General features: G+C 36.8%; 1 protein-coding gene across 3 annotated transcripts in view; it reads left to right on the forward strand.

Moving 5' to 3' along the window:
- The first annotated feature begins 1,594 nt into the window (after window positions 1-1,594).
- LOC127868058 (paired box protein Pax-5-like) overlaps window positions 1,595-22,862 on the forward strand; it is an 84,313-nt gene continuing 63,045 nt past the window's right edge. For 2 of the 3 annotated variants that reach the window (XM_052409643.1, XM_052409645.1), the window contains exons 1-2: window positions 1,595-1,688; window positions 9,828-11,041. In XM_052409643.1, the coding sequence (XP_052265603.1) occupies window positions 10,297-11,041 (745 nt within the window). In that variant the 5' untranslated portion in view covers window positions 1,595-1,688; window positions 9,828-10,296. The remainder of the gene's footprint in view (window positions 1,689-9,827; window positions 11,042-22,862) is intronic. The other variant, XM_052409644.1, reaches the window with a different exon arrangement.

Raw genomic sequence — 22,862 nt, forward strand, 5'->3', positions numbered from 1 at the left:
CCTTGTATGTTCGTATGCATGTTTCAAAATATATACTTGTGTTTTGTTACTGAAGACCACATTGTAAAAAAGAAATTATTTCTTAATGTGAATTCTTCATGAAATAAAGTTATTATTATTATTATTATTATTATTATTATTATTATTTTAGCGTCTATTAACACGATACAATACACATGACGTCTACATTAACGTACACAACAAATATAAAAACATTTAATTTTTGTTACGGTGAGATGAGTTGTTGGGAAGGCCAGGTCAAGATACAATTTATTACACTCCGGCCGTCCAAAAAAGTTTATCTGATTAGAATAAACAATAATCTTCCATCATGTACTGACACTTTATGACATGAATGAAACAACTATTTGATGGATTAATTCGTTTCATTCAACACCGCATACATTAAGGAAAGCAAAATGTACTTAATACCAACATAACTCAATTTCCATACATATTTAATGAAAAAAAATGCTAAAGTATGCAAAACATGATCGCCAAAATTTATTCTATAGCTGCAGTACAATCTGTTACACGGCGTGGTTGTTGTCCTTACAAGTAAATACTCATAGCACGAATATGAGACTCAAAATATTTTAGGCCACAAATATTGACTGTATACACAAACAAATATAAATATAATAATAAGCATTTTGTATGTCCCCCAGTCTAACGCGCGCGCAAGCAGTAATTGTCAAATGAAACTTTCGAATAGTTAGCCACTTTGTTACTAGAGCACTTAACACATTGGTATGGTCTTTGTTACGTGCGAATGCGATAGTTATTTCACTAGCACCTACTAGCTATGACCAATACAATTGTCGAAATGACATCTATGCCTATACTGATGCAAGTTGTCAATTTTATGGTAATGACATCTGATTTTCTTATTGAACATACTTGTCATAGCTATCATGTAGGCAATTCCAAGCTATCGCGTGTGTGCGTCATAGCTATCGCGTGAGCGCGTCATATCTATCGCGTGCGTAAGTCCTATCTATCGCGTGCGTTAGTCCTATCTATCGCGTGCACAAGTCCAAGCTATCGCGTGCGCAAGTCATAGCTATCGCGTGCGTAAGTCCTTTCTATCGCTTGCACAAGTCCAAGCTATCGCTTGCGCATGTCATAGCTATCGCGTGCACAATTCATAGTTATCGCGTGCACAAGTCTTAGCTATACCATGCGCACCTAATGGCTATTTTTCGATTCAGAGAAGTGTTCGAATGGCGCTATATCTGTTTTTGTGAAAACGATCTTTTAATTGTATGTTTACAAGTTACAACATGTAAATGTTTATATTGTGAAATCCCAGTATGACCTTACTTAAAAAAAATATATTCAAGTATTTCGTATTTCATTACGATTTTGAAACTCGATATCTTTAATATTTTGTTATTGTGTAATAAAGAAATAAAAAAATTAAAGTTTGACATGCATTTCAAAATATTATCACGTAAACACACACACTTCCATTTGGTGATTTGTCTTTAAACACACATTTTGTTTGCACAATTTGAATTGAATCAAAACACCTTGGATGAACTTCCTTCTCTATTCCCTTCCTACCAGTAATTCATTTAAACCACGTGGTTCTCGTGAACATGAGAAAAATCGTTTGGGCCGCTCATGTGATTTTTCGTTCGGGTGTAAACATTTATGGCGGGACTAAGCAAAGGGATTTTCGTTAGGTAAGTTCATGTTTCTATTATTATTAGTTATGGTTTGCTTAGATATTGATATTATCACTTGATTTGTTCGTTGTCGCCTGCTAAATAAAAGTGCCAGTCACAAACTGCGCGTTTTCAGTGTTTTGTTTACAACCGCGTGCTTGAGTGGCGATCCGTGAAGTGTGGGAAATCCATTGAGAAAATTAGCCACCCATGTAATCTGGGTATATATAGACGAGATTGTTATCTAGTTGCATTATTTTTTAGCTTATTTGGCGTTTGGGTTGTTTATAAGTTGATCTGTTGCTTTTGTTTTTACTCGGGAATAAAACCATAACATGTAAATATTGCGTAACGATGGTGGAAACAGGTTACAAAGGGTTTCTTTGGGATCTGTTGCTCTGTTGCTATGTATACCGCCTGCTTATCATCTGGAAGCAATTAGTTTTCCCGCGAATTCCGAAGTGGTTCCCATCAGGGGAGTAAGGGATTTTGTGAACATTAGTTTCTTTTTGAACCCTGAAAGTGCAACACGAACCAGATCATCTATATGCATCATGTGTACTTTGAGTTCTATACTTGTATTGGAGGTTTTTAAGTTAAAATTATGGAATGGAAAGAAAATAATAAACCATTTATCATTTAAAATGTCTGGACAATATATTATTGGTATTTTAAGTAAGTCACAAAGTGTGTATTATTAAAATATACAGCGCTTGCTTTTTTATTCGAATAAGGGGATTGGACATAAAAAACAAGGTCTGTTCTTCGAAATTCTTCGAAAAGCTCTGTTGATTTACAATCAAATAATGCTCATAGTCATCTTACATAAAATACAAGAAAGTTAATTGCTGTCTACACATTGGATACCAACATATATAAAGAACGCACACCAGTTAAGGAAACGCTTGTACGTCCACAATGACAATACTTTTAGGGACGTTATATTTCAAACAATTTTCATTTTAATATTATACGTCTTACAGTTAAATCAAGTTGCATTCTTCACCGGTTGAAACTCAGTATCTTTTTTTCTAAACAAACATCGCGGTTTTATTTTTATTGTTCTCGTTAAGTGTTCGATCTCTCCGGTTTTTATTAAGCACATAACTCTAGGTCTCATTAAATCGTCCAACACATCCACGCTGTGACCTTATCCTCAAGCACATCATGATGTGACATTATCCTCAATAATATCCATTTTGTGACCCTATCCTCAAGTACATCCACGTTGTGACCTTATCCTCAAGCACATCCATGTTGTGACCTTATCCTCAAGCACATCCATGCTGTGATATTATCCTAAAGCACATCCATGCTGTGACCTTATCCTCAAGTACATCCACGTTGTGACCTTATCCTCGAGCACATCCATGATGTGACCTTATCCTCAAGCACATCCATGTTGTACCCTTATCCTCAAGCACATCCATGCGGTGTTCTTATCATCAAGCACATCCATGATGTGACCTTATCCTCTAGAACATTCATGTTTTAACCTAATCCTAAAGCACATCCATGTTTTACCTTATCCTAGAGCACGCCCATGTTTTGACCTTATACTCAAAGACATCCATGTTTTGATCTAATCCTAAAGCACATTATTGTTTACCTTATCCTAAAGGACATCCATGTTTTGACCTTATCGTCGAGCACATCAAGGTTTTGACCTTATCCTCAAGCACATCCATACTATGACCTTATCCTAAAGCACACTCATGTTTTGACCTAATCCTAAAGCACATCCATGTTTTGACCTTATTCTAAAGCACGTCCATGTTTCGACCTTATCCTCTTACGCATGTTTCCACCTTATCTTTTAGCACATCCATGTTTTAACCTTATCCTAAAGAACATCCATGTTTTAACCTTATTCTAAAGCACGTCCATGTTTCGACCTTATCCTCAAGCACATCCATGTTTTAACCTTCTCCTACAGCACATTTATGTTTTAACCTTATCCTAAAGCACACCCATGTTTAACCTTATCCCAACGCACATCCATGCTTCGACCTTATCCTCAAGCACATCCATGTTTCGACCTTATCCTCAAGCACAATCATGTTTTGACCTTATCCTAATGCACATCCATATTTTAATCTTATCATAAAGCACGTCGATGTTTCGACCTTATCCTAAAGCACATCCATGTTTTAACCTTATCCTAAAGCACGTCCATGTTTCAACCATATCCTCAAGCACATCCATGTTTTGATCTAATCTTAAAGCACATCCATGTTGTAACCTAATCTTAATGGGCATCCATGTTTGAACTAATCCTCAAGAAAATCCATGCTCTGACCTTTTCATCAAGGACATCCATGATGTGACATTACCCACAAGCGCATCAAAGCTTTGACCTTATCCTCAAGCACGTCAATGTTTCGACCTTATCCTCTTACATGCATGTTTCGACCTTATCTTTTAGCACATCCATGTTTTAATCTTATCCTAAAGAACATCCATTTTTTAACCTTATTCTAAAATACGTCCATGTTTCGACCTTATCCTCAAGCACATCCATGTTTTAACCTTATCCTAAAGCACATCCATGTTTTAACATTATCCTAAAGCACACCCATGTTTAACCTTATCCTAAAGCACGTCCATGCTTCGACCTTATCCTCAAGCACATCCATGTTTCGACCTTATCCTCAAGCACATTCATGTTTTGACCTAATCCTAATGCACATCCATGTTTTAACCTTATTCTAAAGCACGTTGATGTTTCGACCTTATCCTAAAGCACATCCATGTTTTAACCTTATTCTAAAGCACGTCCATGTTTCAACCATATCCTCAAGCACATCCATGTTTTGATCTAATCCTAAATCACATCCATGTTTTAACTTTATCCTAATGGCCATCCATGTTTGAACTTATCATCAAGCAAATCCATGCTATGACCTTATCATCAAGGACATCCATGATGTGACATTATCCACAAGCGCATCAAAGCTTTGACCTTATCCTCAAGCACATATTTGATGTGACATTATCATCAAGCACATCCATGCTGTGACCTTATCCTCAGCACATCAAAGCTGTGACCTTATCCTTAAGCACATCCATGATGTGACCTTATCATCAAGCACATCAATTATGAGAATTTATCATCAAGCACATCCATGATGTGACCTTATCTTCAAGCACATAAACGCTTTGACCTTATCATCAAGCACATCCATGATGGGACCTTATCCTGAAGTACATCCGTGTTTTTACCTAATCCAAGCTGTGACATTATCTTCAAGCACATCAAAGCTAAACATGATCCCCGAATAACTTGCTCATATACTAGCCATGATGCCTTGCTATTTTGTATGACTAAAATGAAAGAGCTTCGTTGAAGATAAAGTTTTGACATATCTTACTTTAGTGATCCAGCACCAATAGATATCGCAAGAAAAAACGTATCCTATATAAATACGAAACTAGAAAACCTTTGTTTAAGTTAAAGTCACTTATTATAAGTAATTTTCGTGCGATTAACCCATAACACCGCTCGTGGTTTTTGTCGATGGATACATAAAGGATTATGTATCAATAAAATAAGTCACATATAACACAAACGATACTATGTTAATCAACATTATGACTGTTTGCGGTATAATTTCTTAACATAGTTCAGTGGTAAAACGATATCAGCTCTTCTTCGCCGTCCAAAACAAATGAGTCGTGTTCTGAGTAAACTGGGCATAATGCATGTGCGTAAAATGCCGTCCCAGATTAGCCTGTGCAGTCCGCACAGGCTAATCAGGGACGACACTTACCGCTTTTATGACATTTTTTGTTAAAATGAAGACTCTTCTTAGCAAAAATCCACTTTTGGCGGAAGGTGTCGTCCCTGATTAGTCTGTGCGAACGGCACAGGCTAATCTGGGACGACACTTTACGCACTTGCATTGTGCCCAGTTTTCCCAGAACGCGACTCAAATAATTGTAAAAGCAGGTATGCATTTGGGTACTTTTTCAAAGTTTCAGTAGCTCTACATTCGGTAGTGCGCTGTTCCATTTACCAGACGAGGAAGTCGTATTTCTGGTACTCGATTAAGTGCACTCGAAAAATCAAGTCGTCGCGTGCACCTTGACCAATCAAGCGGTCTCTGGAACCATGCAAGGTCGGTCAGACGTTACGCGCTATTTTTATCTGCGCGGAAATACCGGTCACATTGACGGGGAAAACCCATCATTTTGTCGCAAAAATTGTTTGCTCCAGTTAGCATGCACTAAAGCTATTGTTCGCGCAAAAAACTGAAGTCGATCGCTCGAGCGTTACCGGATTGCGTTGATCTGTTTACAGAGTACGGAACACTAATCGAAGTCGTCTGTGTGGCTTGTTTGGTTGGTGCCACTTGGCTGGTCAGGCGTTGAAGCCTGTACGTAGTACTACCGACACTGCTGCAAACTATTTCATTCAAGAAATTCACGGTTAATGAGGTTGTTCTGCATGACAATACAATGAATTAAGAGTCCACAGGTCTCTTGCCTTCTAACACGTTGTTGTCAGTGTCACAGCTATCGTTTATATGTGCGTGTGTATTACGCTCACCGTTTAATTTATTGGTATAACGTATTAGAAATATACGTTTGGTATATTTTACCCGTTTACGTTGACGCGTCCAGGTAAGCGAAGAACTTTGAAAGAATGTCGATGAAGCCCATTTATGCCTAGAGGACTCTCTCATCCTTCTAAATTAAATCAATTTATTTCCAAAATTAGGGATGTTTAGCATATTTATTTCTATATTTAGAATATTTCTAACATAAATTCCTATAAGCAAACAGCGCAGACCCTGGGTCTACGCTGTTTGCCAAGGCCTTTTTGTCTAGACGCCAGGCAAAAATGGTTTAACGCGTTTACGTTGACGCGTCCAGGTAAACGGAGAACTTTGAAAGAATGTCGATGAAATGAATAGCTGTTTGATTAACTGTTGATGCACACTTTTTATGCCCCCGAAGGAGGGCATATAGTGATCGCACTGTCCGTCTGTCTGTCCGTCTTTCTGTCTGTCCGTCACACTTTGCGTTTAGGTTTCGAAAAATGCTCATAACTTCTATGTCGCTTCAGATGTAGTATTCATATTTGGTATGCATGCGTATATGGACAAGGCCTTTCCATACGCACACAAACTTTGAATCCTTTGGCCTTGACATTGAACTTAGTGTCCGCGTTTAGGTTTCGAAAAATGCTCATAACTTCTATCAAGGCGTTTATCGGGGGCATTTGTCATCCTATGGAGACAGCTCTTGTTTTAAATTGTCTTTGGTTAAAAACAAGTACATCTTGCCAAAAAAATGTGATCGCAAGTGTTTGCGTTGCAACGGTTATCAGAAAACAAAGCAAGAAAGCGAAGATATGTTATAAATGTAGTCATTTCATTTCCAAATATACAGATGGTCGTTCTATGGTCAATGTAATGATACGTGAAGGAGGGAACATTGACATTAAAAAAGTTCAATGCCTGTATATACTTTTCAAAGGCATGCATAAAATACTTGAACTACTCCCAAATATGCAAGCTCTGTATGAAATGAATGCACGTTTTACATTAGTTTTGATAAAATATACTTCCAAGAGCGTGCCTTAATTGGATTGCGACGTCTTTGGTCTTTTTGGCCTCATATTTATAAATTTCAACCTTATTCAATTTGCGAAGCGATTTCGAAATGGGAGATCCGATGAACACACAGTTAATTTATGACTAGTTTATGAAAGGGTCCGCAGAAATGAATTTACACCAACCTGAATGCCGATCGGGTTTCAATGGCCATCCGGACAAAAGCAGTTTTCACTTCATTTTCGCCGTAATAGCACACCTGAATACAGTCGCTAAAGAAAATTGCCAATTTATTCAGCAAGTGGTGGTGACCAAATGCGCCAACATTGAAATAAGGTTTTCACTGCCTGATATGACTATAAATTACCGTTTTGGGGGCTCTATTCGACCGCAAAACAGCCCATTACAATACGGTCGGGATTGGCGACGTCACTTTGCAATACATGGTACTTGCACGACGGGCCAAAGGCTTATGCAAATGGTGCATTTGGGGATTTCCTAAGGCTGTGCATCAACTCTTGTGTTGGCCTTGGAAATGGTCTTCATATGAAACCCAGTCTTTATTTGATAGTTTAAGTTATGTATGCAAAGTGTAAACGCTTTGGAAAAAACAACTGCGCAAAATGACGTTGTTTAAAACAAGTTAAACACCTAAAATTTATTTGAAATTCTGAGTAAAAAAGGACCGGCGGATATTATTATTATTTTATGTTTATTTTGGGTTTTGCTCCCTTGGGTTTAATGACCTTTGCTCCCGTAAAACAACAGCAACAAACAAACAGAAACTATGAGTTGTCAGTTTTGTTAAGCAAATGAAAAAAGTAACCACCCACATCATAACGGGAGTTCTGACATGAGTTTGCGGATCTTTGCCGAAATGCGTGGGAGTTCAAAGGAGTGTCAGAAGTGCAAGTTATTAATGTAAGACAAATAGGATGACTGCGTCTTGCATAATAAATACTTTACCGAGATGTGTTCGTATGGCATTAAATTATATTTAACAAGGTTTTAAATCCCCCACTACCCGTTGATCCGCATTGGATATTAAAGCGGAGCTATAGCTGGGCAAGCTTTTTAGCACAATAGAACAATTTTCTGTTTTGCTAACAGCTAATGCGAAAAGTTATATAACATGGTATAAAAAGAAGTAGAATTATGAGATTAATATAACGATTTTATGGTATTTTGATTGTGTTATTAATCTCTTTTTATGTACAAAAAATGCGCTAATAATACAAAATTGGGCTGAAGTGTTTCGTAGGAATTTTGATACGTTTTAATGCATACCACATGCGTTAAAATTATTAAGTTATCTTGTTGACGGTTTTTGTAATTAAATTATTTTTTAACATTCTTAAGGTCTTGTTTTAAAACCCTTTTCGTCCTTAAACTTTTTCTGGCAATTCAGACAATAAAATTTTGAACACAATATATTGCACAAAATATATGTATACATATAATTTGTTAAGTCTCAACATTTTATTTAAAAGCCTGTCATAAATTTTAACGATATGTAAAATGCACTTGTTTGACAGAATGTGATCGTATATGTCCATATTTCCTCAACACTCACGAACAGATATCTAACAACAACAAAACTAGTATCACGAAGCAGGCTTTTACATAGATGCACGTATTTGTATACAAAAACATGTTGGTGTCCTGAAATTGGTTCGGTATAGGTTTGTGAAACTGTATTATTGTAATGAAATTCGCACTTTAACTGGACACAAAACGTTAACGCATATTGACAAATCAGTTTAAGTTTATTTATGGCAAGTTGGCAACATTTAAATAAATGTGTGTTTATGTTTATGAATGCCCCAGTATTAATTAAATGTATATGCAATAACACATATTGAACACAAATGTGCATTTATAGGGGATTCTAAAACCGTGTGACTTAAAAAAAAACAACAACATAAGAATACATTGGAAAACTACTTTTGCTTGACAAATTGCTGTCAATATTTAAAATTATAATAATTTATATTAAGCAAATTTATACAAAACAATGCGACTGGATTGAATCCGTCGCCTTCATTATAAATACAACAGCCTGCGCATTAAGCCTTGAATGTATGAATATAAACTAGGTCGAACCTATCGATCTATTGAAAATCAATTTTGTCTTTCCGTGAGAACATTTGCAGCTAGCGACAATTATAAACATTTCCACTGAATTGGCCCGGTTGAATACGTCTTGTATGCGTTAAACAACTCCGGCTTCAAACTGTCCCAGCTCAAGAAATCCCAACCAAAATGGCCGCATTCTCAAAATAAAGTACATTCACCGAACAGAAGGCCCTTTATAAATATTATTTCAGAATAATTTAGCTCGCTATACCTGGTTGGAATGTAGTATATCACAATAAACCATCGCGATTCAAGTTACCTGAGGGCAAAATGGCTGATGACAAGCATAAATGGCGGTACGACAATATCCACCAATCAGAACGCGCCGCTCGGTGTAAACAGTAATGGCAGGTGAAAACTATTGTAAGTTGCGTATATGGTATAGCTTAATAAACACCTGTTTTAACTTCTTTAAAGATCGCTCTAAAAGTGTGGCGTTCATGTTTCTGCGCTTTATTTTCAGAGTTCTCGGGACCAAAAGATTACAAATTGACCTCTAACGGTGACTACCGACAAGAGATTGTGGGAATACACGGTGCGAAAGGCGTGTCCTGTTGCTTGTGACGACACGGATCAGGGAGGCTACCTCTGAGAAACTTCTGTATGGCTGACTGAACCTTCGCAGGTATCGGTTCAGTAATACTTCGGCTTCACGGTGTTCTGACTTCATATTCTAAGTATTCTTGTCAATCGGTGTTCGTCAGAGTTGAGCAACTCTGGATATATACAATTACATGCTGTCAAACATGTGCTGCGCTAGGTATTTTATTAATTACAACTCGTACATGTGTACCGTGTAAGGAATAACGTGTGCTTAACGGGCTTTTGATTGGAATATAGTGACAAGTGTGTTGTTGGACAGCTGTGTTAATGCCAGTTTGATAGTTGACAATATCTCGTAACGGTAAATACACAAAACGGCGAGCTTTATCATGAAAATGAGCGTTGACGGAGGTCTCGTTCTGATCCCGTCGACGGCGGGATTGACGTCGGCGTCGGAACACTACATAATGTCATCGGCCGATGCATTGGCGTTGACGTCCGTTCCAATGTCGGTGATGACGACGTTACAGTCGGTGCCCCATACGGACATTGTGGCGGCCGCCGCAGCTGCTGCCATCCACAACGACGACATTCCCGACGACGAAGACGACGAAAACAACTGTGACCGAGACCAAGGAGAAGACGAAGAAGATGCGAGCGGATCTAGGCGTCCGATACGTATCGTTATTGAACAGGACGGGGAAGGTGCCCATTCGTCTGACATTGAAATCAAACACGAGCCGCCTCCATTGGAGGCTCCTTCTCAGATCCAACCAGTCTCCATTTCCGCTCACCAGTTGCAGCAGCTGCAGACGGCCACCCTACTTCCGGCCCACGCCATCATCGAGATGCTACCGCAGCATCTCATTGAACACCAACAACTGCTGCAGCAACAACATCAGCAGTTGCAGCAGCAACAGGCACAACTTCAGCAGTATCAGCAACAGGTTCAGTTTGAACTTCAGCAGCAGCAGCAACAGCAACAAAACCAACAACAATCGGTTCAGACGCCACAGAAGACTGGCAAGGGAGGAAAGAGCAAGTCGAATGCCGCAAACAACAACAACATCAGCGCTAATAACAACAACAACAACAACGAGGACAGCGAGGAGAACAGCGAAAATGGAGGTAAAGGTACGGCTGATAAGTCACTAACAAAGTCCAACACATACCACTAACAACACTTATATTAAGAAATCAACGAAACTATCACCCTTTTAAAATAAATAACTTTAATGGTAGATCTACTTGACTTATGTAAAATGACCTACAGAGTACTCTAACCAGCTTCTTTTAAACTTAATTTCTGCAAAATGTTGAAACTTCCTCAACCTCAACTAAACAGCACGGTCTCTACAAGTATTCCTTCAACAGAGGGTCGAGGTATTCAGTTACAGGCTGCTATGCGAAACAAGGTCAATTAAAGGCCTGTTACCAGTTTGTAGGACAGGACATTCCCGTGTCTAACAAGTGTCAGGAAGAGCTCGCTCCTGTCATACTGCTTCTTCGGTGTAGGTCCTTTTGTGTTTGGTTTGTCGCTGGAAACAGCTTTTTGTGCTGGTTGAAATAGGACTGTAGGTGATGATTCGATGCGATGCTTTTACAAACATACTGAGACCTCTATATGACATAGACATACGATGAGTTTTATAATAACCGTTTTGAATGATAGTGTTCTTTGTAAATGCAACACCTCACATATTTCTCAACATACATTTAGTGTATTGACTAAAGTGGTTCTTAAATCGTTTATATTTGGACTACCAATTGATAACTGGTTAAGATGAAAAAATAACAATATTGTTCGATTGGAAAAGTTCCTGAAACTACATACTTTATGAGTTTCTGAACAAACTTGTTTTATTGATTCCATTTTACCTGGATATTTTCTAGACCTACATATGTACAGTGTATACTCGTATACTACAATATAAACTTATTCTGAATATGTTCGGTTAATAAAACCTATATAAACTGTTATAAACAATTTTTAGGCATACGGCTATTGAGTTATGGCATATAATCTTGCATTCATGCATCACGTTTACGTTATAGAACGTATGACAACGTTGGTGTCCCGTTTTTCGATTTCAGCGCTTTGGTGTTTTTATTTCGCCGTCGGTGTTTCGTCCACAATTAAGACCTACACATCGCTTACAAAATGTATGTTGTTTGCTTATCGCATATCGATCGATCTATTTAATAATGAGACTGTCAAAATAACAATACATCGGAATTCACACTATTTTGACATGCACAGTAGATACTAGTAAAATAAAAACTTTATGAATGTGCTAACTTTTGTTCGATGTTAAAACTAGGCAAATACTATGTTTGGTTATTGCAAAGCATGAACTTTGAGTGATTTGTTTTCCGTGAAATTCAAAATAAAAAATGGAAACTTGTTAAACTTGTTTCATCGAATGCTTATTGTGGTGCCTATGGAACAGTGTAAAAAAAATAAGAAAATGAATGGGTTGTTTGCTCCTGCAATCAATGTTCTACATACCATACATACAGGTAGTCTTTGGCAGTTGGCATTGCAAATTGATCAATCTTAATAATTCTAAAAAGTGACGTATAGAAATTGTTGCCTGCTTTATGCAGTAAACATAGACTTTTTAAATTTGCTTAATATATTCCATGCTCTTTGAAACCTCTTACGTGAAAATCGTCGTTGGGTTAACTTTGTCGATTGTAAGTGACTTTATTCTATTAAGAAAGGTCTTTAATTTATTTGGATTTTATACGGAACTAAAACGGTCGGAATGCCTATCTGAGTGGTAAAGGGTTAAAACAATTGAAAGTCTCGGCGTTGCGTCGAAGCCAGGCATGACGTTGTTCAGGACGGCTAGTAGAGCGTACAGACCTTTGGAACGGCGGAGCTTTAAGTGTACAAAAGATCTCACGCGAAGCATAACACACCAAAATTACTCTCTCATTTGTGATCGCATTGAAGCAGTTGAGATAAAAAATGCGATAAGCTTTATGGCTTGTTTGAAGCTATATTCTGGGGATATGCACAATGCAGGGAATTCGGAATTTTATTATATCTGTTTTGGTCTGTGTTTTTATTTCACTTAGTGGTTCTCATGTGTGTGCTGCGGGGCTTGTGCTCGGATTTATATGGATAAATTGGAGACGTGAACTTGACAGTGTTGACGTTTGTAAGAAGATATTGGTGGAAACAGAACGAACATTTATTAGTATAGCCGCTTGCGATGTTTTTAATGTACATTGGTAAAAATGCTGCAGAGAGTGATCGATTATCTTAACATTAAAATCGTGCGCACTGGTAATAAAACAGAGAGAACACAACGATTAAACTGACAAGTTCAAGCATTGCGTCTACGAGTTTGATAAAGATGTACTGTATATAAAGACGGTTTAATATACACTCATTTTGTAACATATTAATACATTATTAGTGCATACTTTGATGAAATAAGTTTTAATAACTAGGAAAAATTTGGCTTTCTGACATGATTAAATTTGACTTGTTCATAAATAAATATTGTAAAAAAAATCGGTGTTAATCTGTGTGACATAATGTTTATAAAGTGTATGAGGATAACACTATTGTGTATCTTGACACGGCTGATTTCTTGGTGAAAACGTAAGACCTATATTCAAACATAAACTTAGATTGATCTGGGATTCATAAGTCCGAAACAATGAAATAATGCTTTTTTCCATCCTACCATTGCATGTTTGTCATGCTTTTCATTAAGTTTATTTCGCTGATTAGATCAAAACTCCGCAATAACCGGTGCACGATTCCACCCGGTGACCAAGGTCATTTGTTTCATGTCCCTGACATAGGTAAATAGATGTAGGATCTTAGACGCCTTTGACCGGTCACTATTGCAAATTTACTTACCTTTAAGATGGGGTGCTCACTTTCGTTTTTTAAATACGTTTTTTGCTTGTGAAAACATAAAAATTAATACATGCTGGGAAGATTTGGGTTACAGGGTCACATAGAGTCACATAGAGTTCTATTTGGTTTTCATGTAATGCTTGGAAATACGACGACTAGATTTATATTTTGCTGCAAGCAACTCAGATAAATCATGTAAATTAGTGTCGAGAATTTATTGCAAAAATAGTGTTGAACATTATTAAGATGGCCAGTTAAGGAAAATGTATGTTTTATTGTTCATTTTGTGTAATACTTCAGCAACATGATTATATATGTTTTCTGGTTTTCTTTGTGATGTTTTCCCCCATAGTTTTATAGTTACTTTATGATTTTGTGTAACACTTAAGTATTATGATGATTAAGGTTTTCTGTAGGATGTGTTGTTTTTCACAGTTTTTAAAAGCAAACTTGCATTTGTATGCGATCTGATTTTGCGCTTATGGTCTTATGTCAGAGGTGATATAATATCATTTGATCCTTTTGCTATAAAAGTGCAAACACAAACAAAGAAACTTTATACTTTATGCTTTGTTTGAAAGTCTCCAATATCCGTTTAAAGCGAGTTAAATGGTTGAAATAACGCCGTGTCATTTAAACGAACATGTGAAGCGTTATATAAACAACATGACGAAGTTGGAGGTGTCAACATTCGTAAATCCTATTATTTTCTCATTGCTGTTTTTTCGTTTTCCATAGGTTTGCAAATTATATTATGTCAGGCTTAGTACAGGTTATTAAAATCACAGGATGTTTTTGCGATGTTTTTATTCTGTGGAAATTTAACGAAGATTTATGCAGATGAAAAAAAAGCTGACTACGACGGTGACAAAACTATCAATATTTACATACATACATACATAATTGAATAAGCAATTAAAAAGTAACGAGTACATAAGCAGGTTTTGATCGTTGCTCCCCATTAGAAGCAATGTCACAACTCAAAATATAATGTATTATTGGCCTTGTCGTAAATTAATTATAGTAATTAAGGAGTAAGGCATGTTCAATGGATAAACAAGATTCGGTTGAAAATGTGTCGATAGTGGAAAGTGGACAGTTTGTTTTGATATAATTTAAAATGCTTAATTAATCGCTATAATGGTCACTATTATATTTTATAATGAATGGATTTAAATTGGTTTTTACATTTCGGACTATATTAACTAGCCCCGTGGAGTTTAAGAATGGGGAAATTGGGCACAAAGGGTCAAGATGGTGACATCTTGGCATTTCGCTCAGAAGTTTCGTACGTTTGACGTCTGCAATCTGCTACCAGATGTTACCTAAGTGTTAAATAAATCATCAGTATCATTGCATTGCATAATGTTTTGCGTTCGTTTTGCCCCGAAAATACGTTAACTTTGTCTGTCTGATATTATCAATCGCAACTTGTTTACGTATTATTTTTTTGGCCATGAACTTTCAAACACAATGAAATGCATGCCGCGAATATGCACACAGCTTTTCATTTTATAGCCAATAAATGCTAATCAAAACAGCGTTTATAGAACGCTGGGACTTTTAAACCATTTTTTAAAACCATCTGTGTCTTCGTAAACACAGATTTAAAATTGGTCTATATCAACGCCGTTAAAACCATTATGGAATTCTAAACCGTTAAACTCAATGCATGCCACTTCAGCATTTGTCAGACAGTGGAGTTTTAATTTACATAGGATTTTGAGATCAACTTTTATGTGTAATGTAACTGGATTGAAAACCATTAACGGGCTGACAAAGGCAAGATACATCACCCACAATGACTCAGAGTAGAATACATTCGTTATGTCAAATGTATCAACTGTTTTAACATGAATTGATAATTAAAGTATAATTGGATGTCGATTGTGAATTATTCAACGATGTGTTCCTCTACGGACTTCTGACAAATCAGTCATAAAAAATCTTTTAAGGGTTTCACCAACATTGATCGCACCATTTATGTCATCATCATCATCATCATCATCATCATCATCATCATCATCATCATCATCATCATCATCATCATCGTCGTCGTCGTCATCATCATCATCATCATCATCATCATCATCATCATCATCATCATCATCATCATCACCACCACCACCACCACCATCATCACATCATCATCACATCACAACCACCATCATCATCATCATCATCATCATCATCAATTGTATGTCCATGAGTCACTTCAGTTTACACAGTTTCTCAATGTTCACGTTGGCTATACTCCAATTTTAATTATGCCATACGTCATAGAAACAGCAACCTTTGCCTTCTTACAAATTATTGAAACAACGCTTTTACATACACATGCGTTTTAATTTTAGCTTTTTTCGACACTTTCCGACATTTATGTTCTGTCACATCTTTCATGCAAATTCGTTGATTTTTTGTTCCAAATTGAAAACAAAAGTAATTGCATATTCTGTAAGGTTTTTATGCGCTTTTCTAGAAACAGGAAATACTACAGTGTAGTGGCCATTGGATAATTGTGTTCTGGCCATTGGATAATTGTGTTCGTCACATTTTTTGATTGGTGGATTCTCAAAAGCATCCGCATTCTCGTGAAAAAATCACGATGTTTTTGTTTTGTACACGGTTTCGTAAATTGCCAATGTGTTGTACATTAAAAACTCATGCATTGCACACAACGCGTGGGCGTCAATCCGCTATCGAACATATGAAGAGTCATTTTAAGTGTTGAAAAAAGAATGGGATTTGAGTACCGGTATATAATGACGAATTGTTAGTACTAAAATGATTGAAGTCTACGTTTGTTGAACGATCCATTACAGATGATAAAATGGCGGTACTTTTTATATGGCCCTTAGTTGTAACATATTATCGTGCTCGGTCTTCATCCATTTATAAAAAAACCGGCTAAGTAACGACCACATTTTTTCTGTTATAACATTGCGTTATTTAGACCGTAAGTTTAAGTGCAAACAGCGCGGTTTTAAGAGGTGACCATGTGAGAATCGGAATAAAAGTTCAACAGGTGCAAATGCGCTTCCTATAGTTTTGACACCCGTATATATCCACCACTGTTGTTCGCCAATCAACTGATATATTGTAGCCTAGTAAGCCTTCAAACTTTCGGAAAAATCGCTCATATAAAGAACATGCCGTAATTCCCACACAACGCGCTACCCTTGAAAGAATAATCGCCCACTTAAAATGGATAATTCTTCTTAATCGTAGAAAATAACAGTGTAGGCATTTCACAAGCTAATTTTGACACAATTTCCGTTGACATCAGACATGCGTATTAAAATAAAAGTCATTCCCATTGGTTAAAACGGTTTGAACCGATGCGAGGTGACATTGCGCCTTCGGCAGTAAGTGTTAGATCTGTTGATAATTATTGGACTGGACAGCGAGAGATCCTTTAGAACGCACCCTTGGGGAGCGTCAACTTTTTCACATGCGCAACGTTATTCGGTAGGGGTCCATTCTGGTTGACGATTTGTATGTCTTGCAATGGTAGAATAATAGTGTATTAAAATCTCGTATTATTGCATTTTCAGTCACTGACGTCAGAAGCCAAAGTTTTACATTTTGACATTGGATACGTGGAATGCTTAATGTATATTCCCGCGGTCGTTGCTTCTTACTGTCACGAAATAAAGAATGTATCGTGTGCATGGTAATATTAACACCGCTGTTAACGTAAAGAATGATAATTCACAATTACTTACGTATACAAATTCTGGTATGTATGATACGCTTGCATATATTTGGCATTTCTCCACGCGGCATTTATTTATTCATTCATTCATTTATTAATTCTTCAGTTACTTGTTCTGAAAGCTACAACTATAAATTCCTCTGGGCTTAGCCACAGTCACTCCTCGTATATAATACGAAGAGAAGACAAAAAATGACCATATTTGTTTTGATGAGTGAAATTGAATGTGAACATTTCGAATTGCATTTGCCAACTCCTCTCTACCCACGCTTCAAGCTCTCATATTCAAGTTTCATTTCAATTGACACCTACTGGACCTCTCGTTACAATCGCGGATGCCTCGAGCCATCTCAGGGACACCAATTTCCAATTATCGCACATCAGTGGTAATGGAATTTAAACCATCCACTTCGGCACTCCGACCGGGTTAATGTTTGCGGATGAATGGACTCTTTAAAAAGATTTAGCGGTCGGGTTTCCTGGCGTGCAAGACGATTGCGTTTGCGCATTTAAGAGCCCTGAACGTCCATGGTTTTTTTTCAGCCATTGTTAACAATACTTTTATTCGGGATGGAAAAACATGACATGTCACGTGTTAACATAGACAAACCACGAATATAATTACAAATGTATTTATATATCAGATGCTAAAATAAACTTTTTCAACTTATGAAATATCTAGAATACGTTTTTGATATATGCATGCGGCATATTACTAAAGTGTAAAGGGTGGTTTACCGCACACTTATCTGTTATTAGTCTAGGCAAATATGCTGCCGATCGTGAAAATGGCTTTTCATCGATTAGCTTTGACAACGATACATTATTTGCGATGTTGAAGGATTTAATAAATTATAACACCATCTTTTAACTCATTTTATTCAATTGAGCTAATATTGAAACAGTACTTTCTTCCTTATTATCAATACACCGAAAAGGCCACGTGTTTAAATAGATCTTTAATATGATATGCGGTTTCTTTTTAAACATGATCTGTACTTAAAGAAAGCTTGTTATTAATTAATAAGACAACTTTTCATTCATTGACGCAATGCGGCGAGGTGTCTTTCCCTTTTACATATGTTGCACAATAGCAAATAACAATGTCAACAGAGTGCATTTGGTCTGTTCAATAGTCGTCATGGTAAATTTTAATTCATTGCATAGACGCTATCGTTTTTAGGGCTGGGGCATAGACCACTTGTTTACAACATGTTTTTTCAGTTACTTATTTTTTTGTTATAACAAGAAGCAACGAGTGATAATAATAGACACGTTTACAACAAAGCATATTTTGTCGCAGAAAAAATCATGGAAAGCACATCATAATATAGGACAATATCGTGTCGCGACAGCCTATGAGAACCATACGTATTTGTCATTATGTTTCATTACGCAGAGAGACAACTACACGCACAAATAAGACAGAGCGTATTTCAAACCGATTCGTGTACTTCACGTATGCGTGTACATTTGTACAGCAGGTACATTTTGAAAGAATTTTGTGTAGTCACATCATATACACTGGATTATATTTTTAAAGACTTTGGTTTCTCTGGTATTCTTGCTCGTTTGATTTCATGAGTAAATAACGTAATTGTTCTATAGTCAATATTACATTAAGTATATGTATATTTAAGCATGCCTATGTAGTCTTTTGAAATTAAATGTTTTATATGGTGTGCACCCCAACTGGCCTTAAAACGTTCAACCACCCATTTGATTATCAACTGTTTTTCAGTTTCAATTAATGCCACATGTTTGACATTATTGTACGACAGGTAAAATGTAATTACTTTCGCATAAGAAAACATTACTTCAACCATTATTTTTATAACTTGAAATAGAATGCAATTTCGGCATTGATGGTATCGCTAACAAGACGACGATTGCCTGCTTACTCTCAAATGGACGCATTTCTACCTGCGTCAATATTTGGATGTCGATAATTGCAAATGTCGAGCTGTAAATGTGATGGTATTTCGGATAAGTGATCGGTAGTTCGGGCCATCAAAGAAACTCGTCTACTTGTTTGAACAAAGGCCGATTTCTGTTGAAACCCACAAAAAAGTAGGGTTTTTTTAAAGTGCATATATACGCCGGCAATGTGATTTGTGTCACTCATTGTGCGTTTTTGTTTTGAACATTTTATAATTTATATCATCATCATGTTAAACATCATAATGGTCGAGAAAAATAAATAATAATAAAAATAAAAATAAATATTGATAATAAAATAATAAACGTCGTCATCGTCGTCGTCCTCCTCCTCATCATCACCAGCAGCAGCAGCATCTTCATCATCATCATCGTCATCATTATCAGCATCAAGAACAACCACAAGAACATCAATAACAACAGCAGCTAAAGCAAGATACATATTATCACAATTAACAACAGCAGCAACAGAAAAAGAATGGGCAGTAAACGATACAAAATAGCAGGATCGGCCTGTTGATCATTATTTTCATCCCTGTGGTTGTCATAATGATCCTAGACATCGTGAGCATATCTATAGTGTGCTTACTAAAAATGCAAGAAAAGAGCGCTTAAAATACGCTCGTGTTAAATTATACTTCTACAACTGGTCTTCAATTGTCATTTTGAATCGTCAGCATCAAATTGACGCCAGTGCCACATTTCTCTTAAAAAGAAAGATGATGTATTTTTTTTTGTCCCAGACAAACAATGAGTCTCTTGTGAAAAAAAATGGTGGATAATACATCGTGCTCTCTATTTTCTTCTCACATGACAAGACCCTCCGGGTGACACGTATTGAGCAGCGTTATACCATCTTGGGTTTCCGATACTGAGATATAGAACTTGGTAATGAATGTTGTTAATGGCGGCGCGTTTGATGTCGCCTTAATTTGTCCACTAATGTTCGCATGAAATAATAATGCTCTACGTTTTTAAAAGGCGAGCATTAATTCCCTGCGTTAACTTGAACACTTGATAATGAAAGAAATTGCTGAATTGAATCGACAGTGTGTTAACATATTTTTGTGTGTACATTTTTGAAATTGTTTTTAAACTTTTGAGAGGGAAGCTATTTCTCGTGTACACAGTCTGAAAAACGAATGGGCCTCGCTCTGGGAAAACGGGGGTTATTGCATGTGCTTTCCGCCAAGGCTATTCAGGGACGACGCTTTCCGCCTAACTGGATTTTCTTTAAGAGCCGTCCTTTAAACGAAAAACCCATAAAAATGGAAGTTTCGACCCAGATGAGCATTATGATGTCAAAGTATTATGAATTAAACTTTAAAGCAACGCGGTTTTCACTCGTGTATTTTGCCTGTGATAATTCGGAGGCTGTTACGCATGCATCTACATGTATATAATTAGGGTAATTACAAGCAGTTTTAGTAGTACAAAATACACACAACTACGAAGATTTTGGAGTACATAAGTTCGAGCATCGATAGCTTTAGTAGCTTATATTCTTTAAATATCGTGTCATATATCTGAACTTAACAATCTCAAAAGCTTTTAAATACATAATTCGCACTGTCATGAACGACCGTAAGTGGTTACTTTGATGATATATTAACATCAGATTTGGTTTTTCTTTCTTCAAATTAGCTTACGTTTCAATTAAAATACAGCTCGTGTATTCAAACGGAACCAATTTTATGGATGTACGATAACACAGGGCACATGATTCCTCTTTGTAATAGTCTGTTCACACACTGATATGGGTGATGTGTATTTAATATACATTTTATGTGGGTTTAATAGCTCTGTTTACCAAATTTAAGAAGCCATTATAGCGATGATGTATGCTAATGGAAGAGAATGTTATGCTAATATTATTATTTACAACTTCTAATTTAGACAGGCGACGAACAAAATTAAAGCAACGTTGGTAGTGGAGGTGACTTTTTGATGACACATGTTTTAATGTGTTTTATCACATACATTATTACCTTCTTGTAAGAAGTTTAATATTCCTTATGTTCAGTAGTTATTATTCGCCCCTTGGATAGGCTTGGACGTTAGTAAGTAGGTTACCGACAGGGTATTCAAAGCTTCCGAGTTCATCATTTACATTTCAATGGTCACCCTCGTTAAACAACTCGGCAGTTTATTCAGTGACACATTAGAAAACAACACCGCATGTGCAGAGAAGAATTATACTGGACGCGTCTTATTTTCAAAATGTTCCACGCTCTGGAAAAAGGGCACTTAATGCACGAGCTTAAAGCGTCGACCAACATTAGCCCCTGCAGTCTGTACAGGCTAATCTGGGACGACACTTTCCGCCTAGACTGGATTTTCGTTCAGAAGTAACTTCATTTAAACGATAACAGTCCATAAAAGCGTCATGATTCATCCGCGCGGACCACACATGCTAATCTGGAATGGCACTTTACGAATAAGCATTAAGCCCCGTTTTATCAGAACGCGGACTAAAATGTATATGGGCTGTTCTTTTGAATTGATCTCCAATTATGCATTTTCGCATGACCTTTTTCGCTGTCCGTGAAGTTAACGTTAAACTATAACATGTGTATCAAAGTTTGACACCGTATCTTACAAATATGTTAATTCAATTGCCTAGTATACTTTCATGTGGCGGGACTTATTTCATATTAACCATCACTGTTTATAGTTTAGTGTACTTACAAACCGAAACGATGGTTAGTTTCAAACAGATGATTAGTCTCAAAGAGTCTCTTGTGGTTGAATGCATTTAATCACAATATCGGTATATCTCTATCAAGAAGCTGTGTGATATTTGTCTAATATGGCAGCTTGAATACAAACATCTAGAAAGTTCAAAACGTCCCACTTCGTATGGTTTTCAAATCGTTTCTTAATCGTTAATGCACACAAAACGATTACTAGTTATAGAGCGTCATAATGATATAAAACCGATGGCATAACAGGGTTAATCCACCCAAAACTTACATCCCGACATGATGACCGGATAAAAAGCTTCCCACGGGCTTTTAGCATGTTGTAATTACATAAAAACGCACACAGAAAAACCAGTAGATTTAATTTATATCGGTTTAATGAATTGCAAGCGATTCTAAAGAAAAGTCCTGCTGTTATCTCTGGGCCCTATATGGAAGACGGATACACCCTACCTTTGATGTGTGTAATGACAAAGTATATTCCCGATTCATGCAATGTCATTAGTTATTTTAATTGCTTAAACGAGGAATACAAATCACTGCGTTTCAATTTTACATAATTGGCCAAGCCTATCTGTGGCGGCAATCCGTCACTCACTTGGAATTAGCATTTAGTTTGCGCGAGAAAACCACCACAAAAACTGGCAACACAACATATGCTTCAAAGGGACTGTCAACCACGAATGACGAAAATATAAAAGTTCTAAAATACCGTATTTT

Source organism: Dreissena polymorpha, chromosome 2 (genome assembly GCF_020536995.1).
Source record: "Dreissena polymorpha isolate Duluth1 chromosome 2, UMN_Dpol_1.0, whole genome shotgun sequence".
In the NCBI taxonomy this organism is placed as follows: Eukaryota; Metazoa; Mollusca; class Bivalvia; order Myida; family Dreissenidae; genus Dreissena; species Dreissena polymorpha.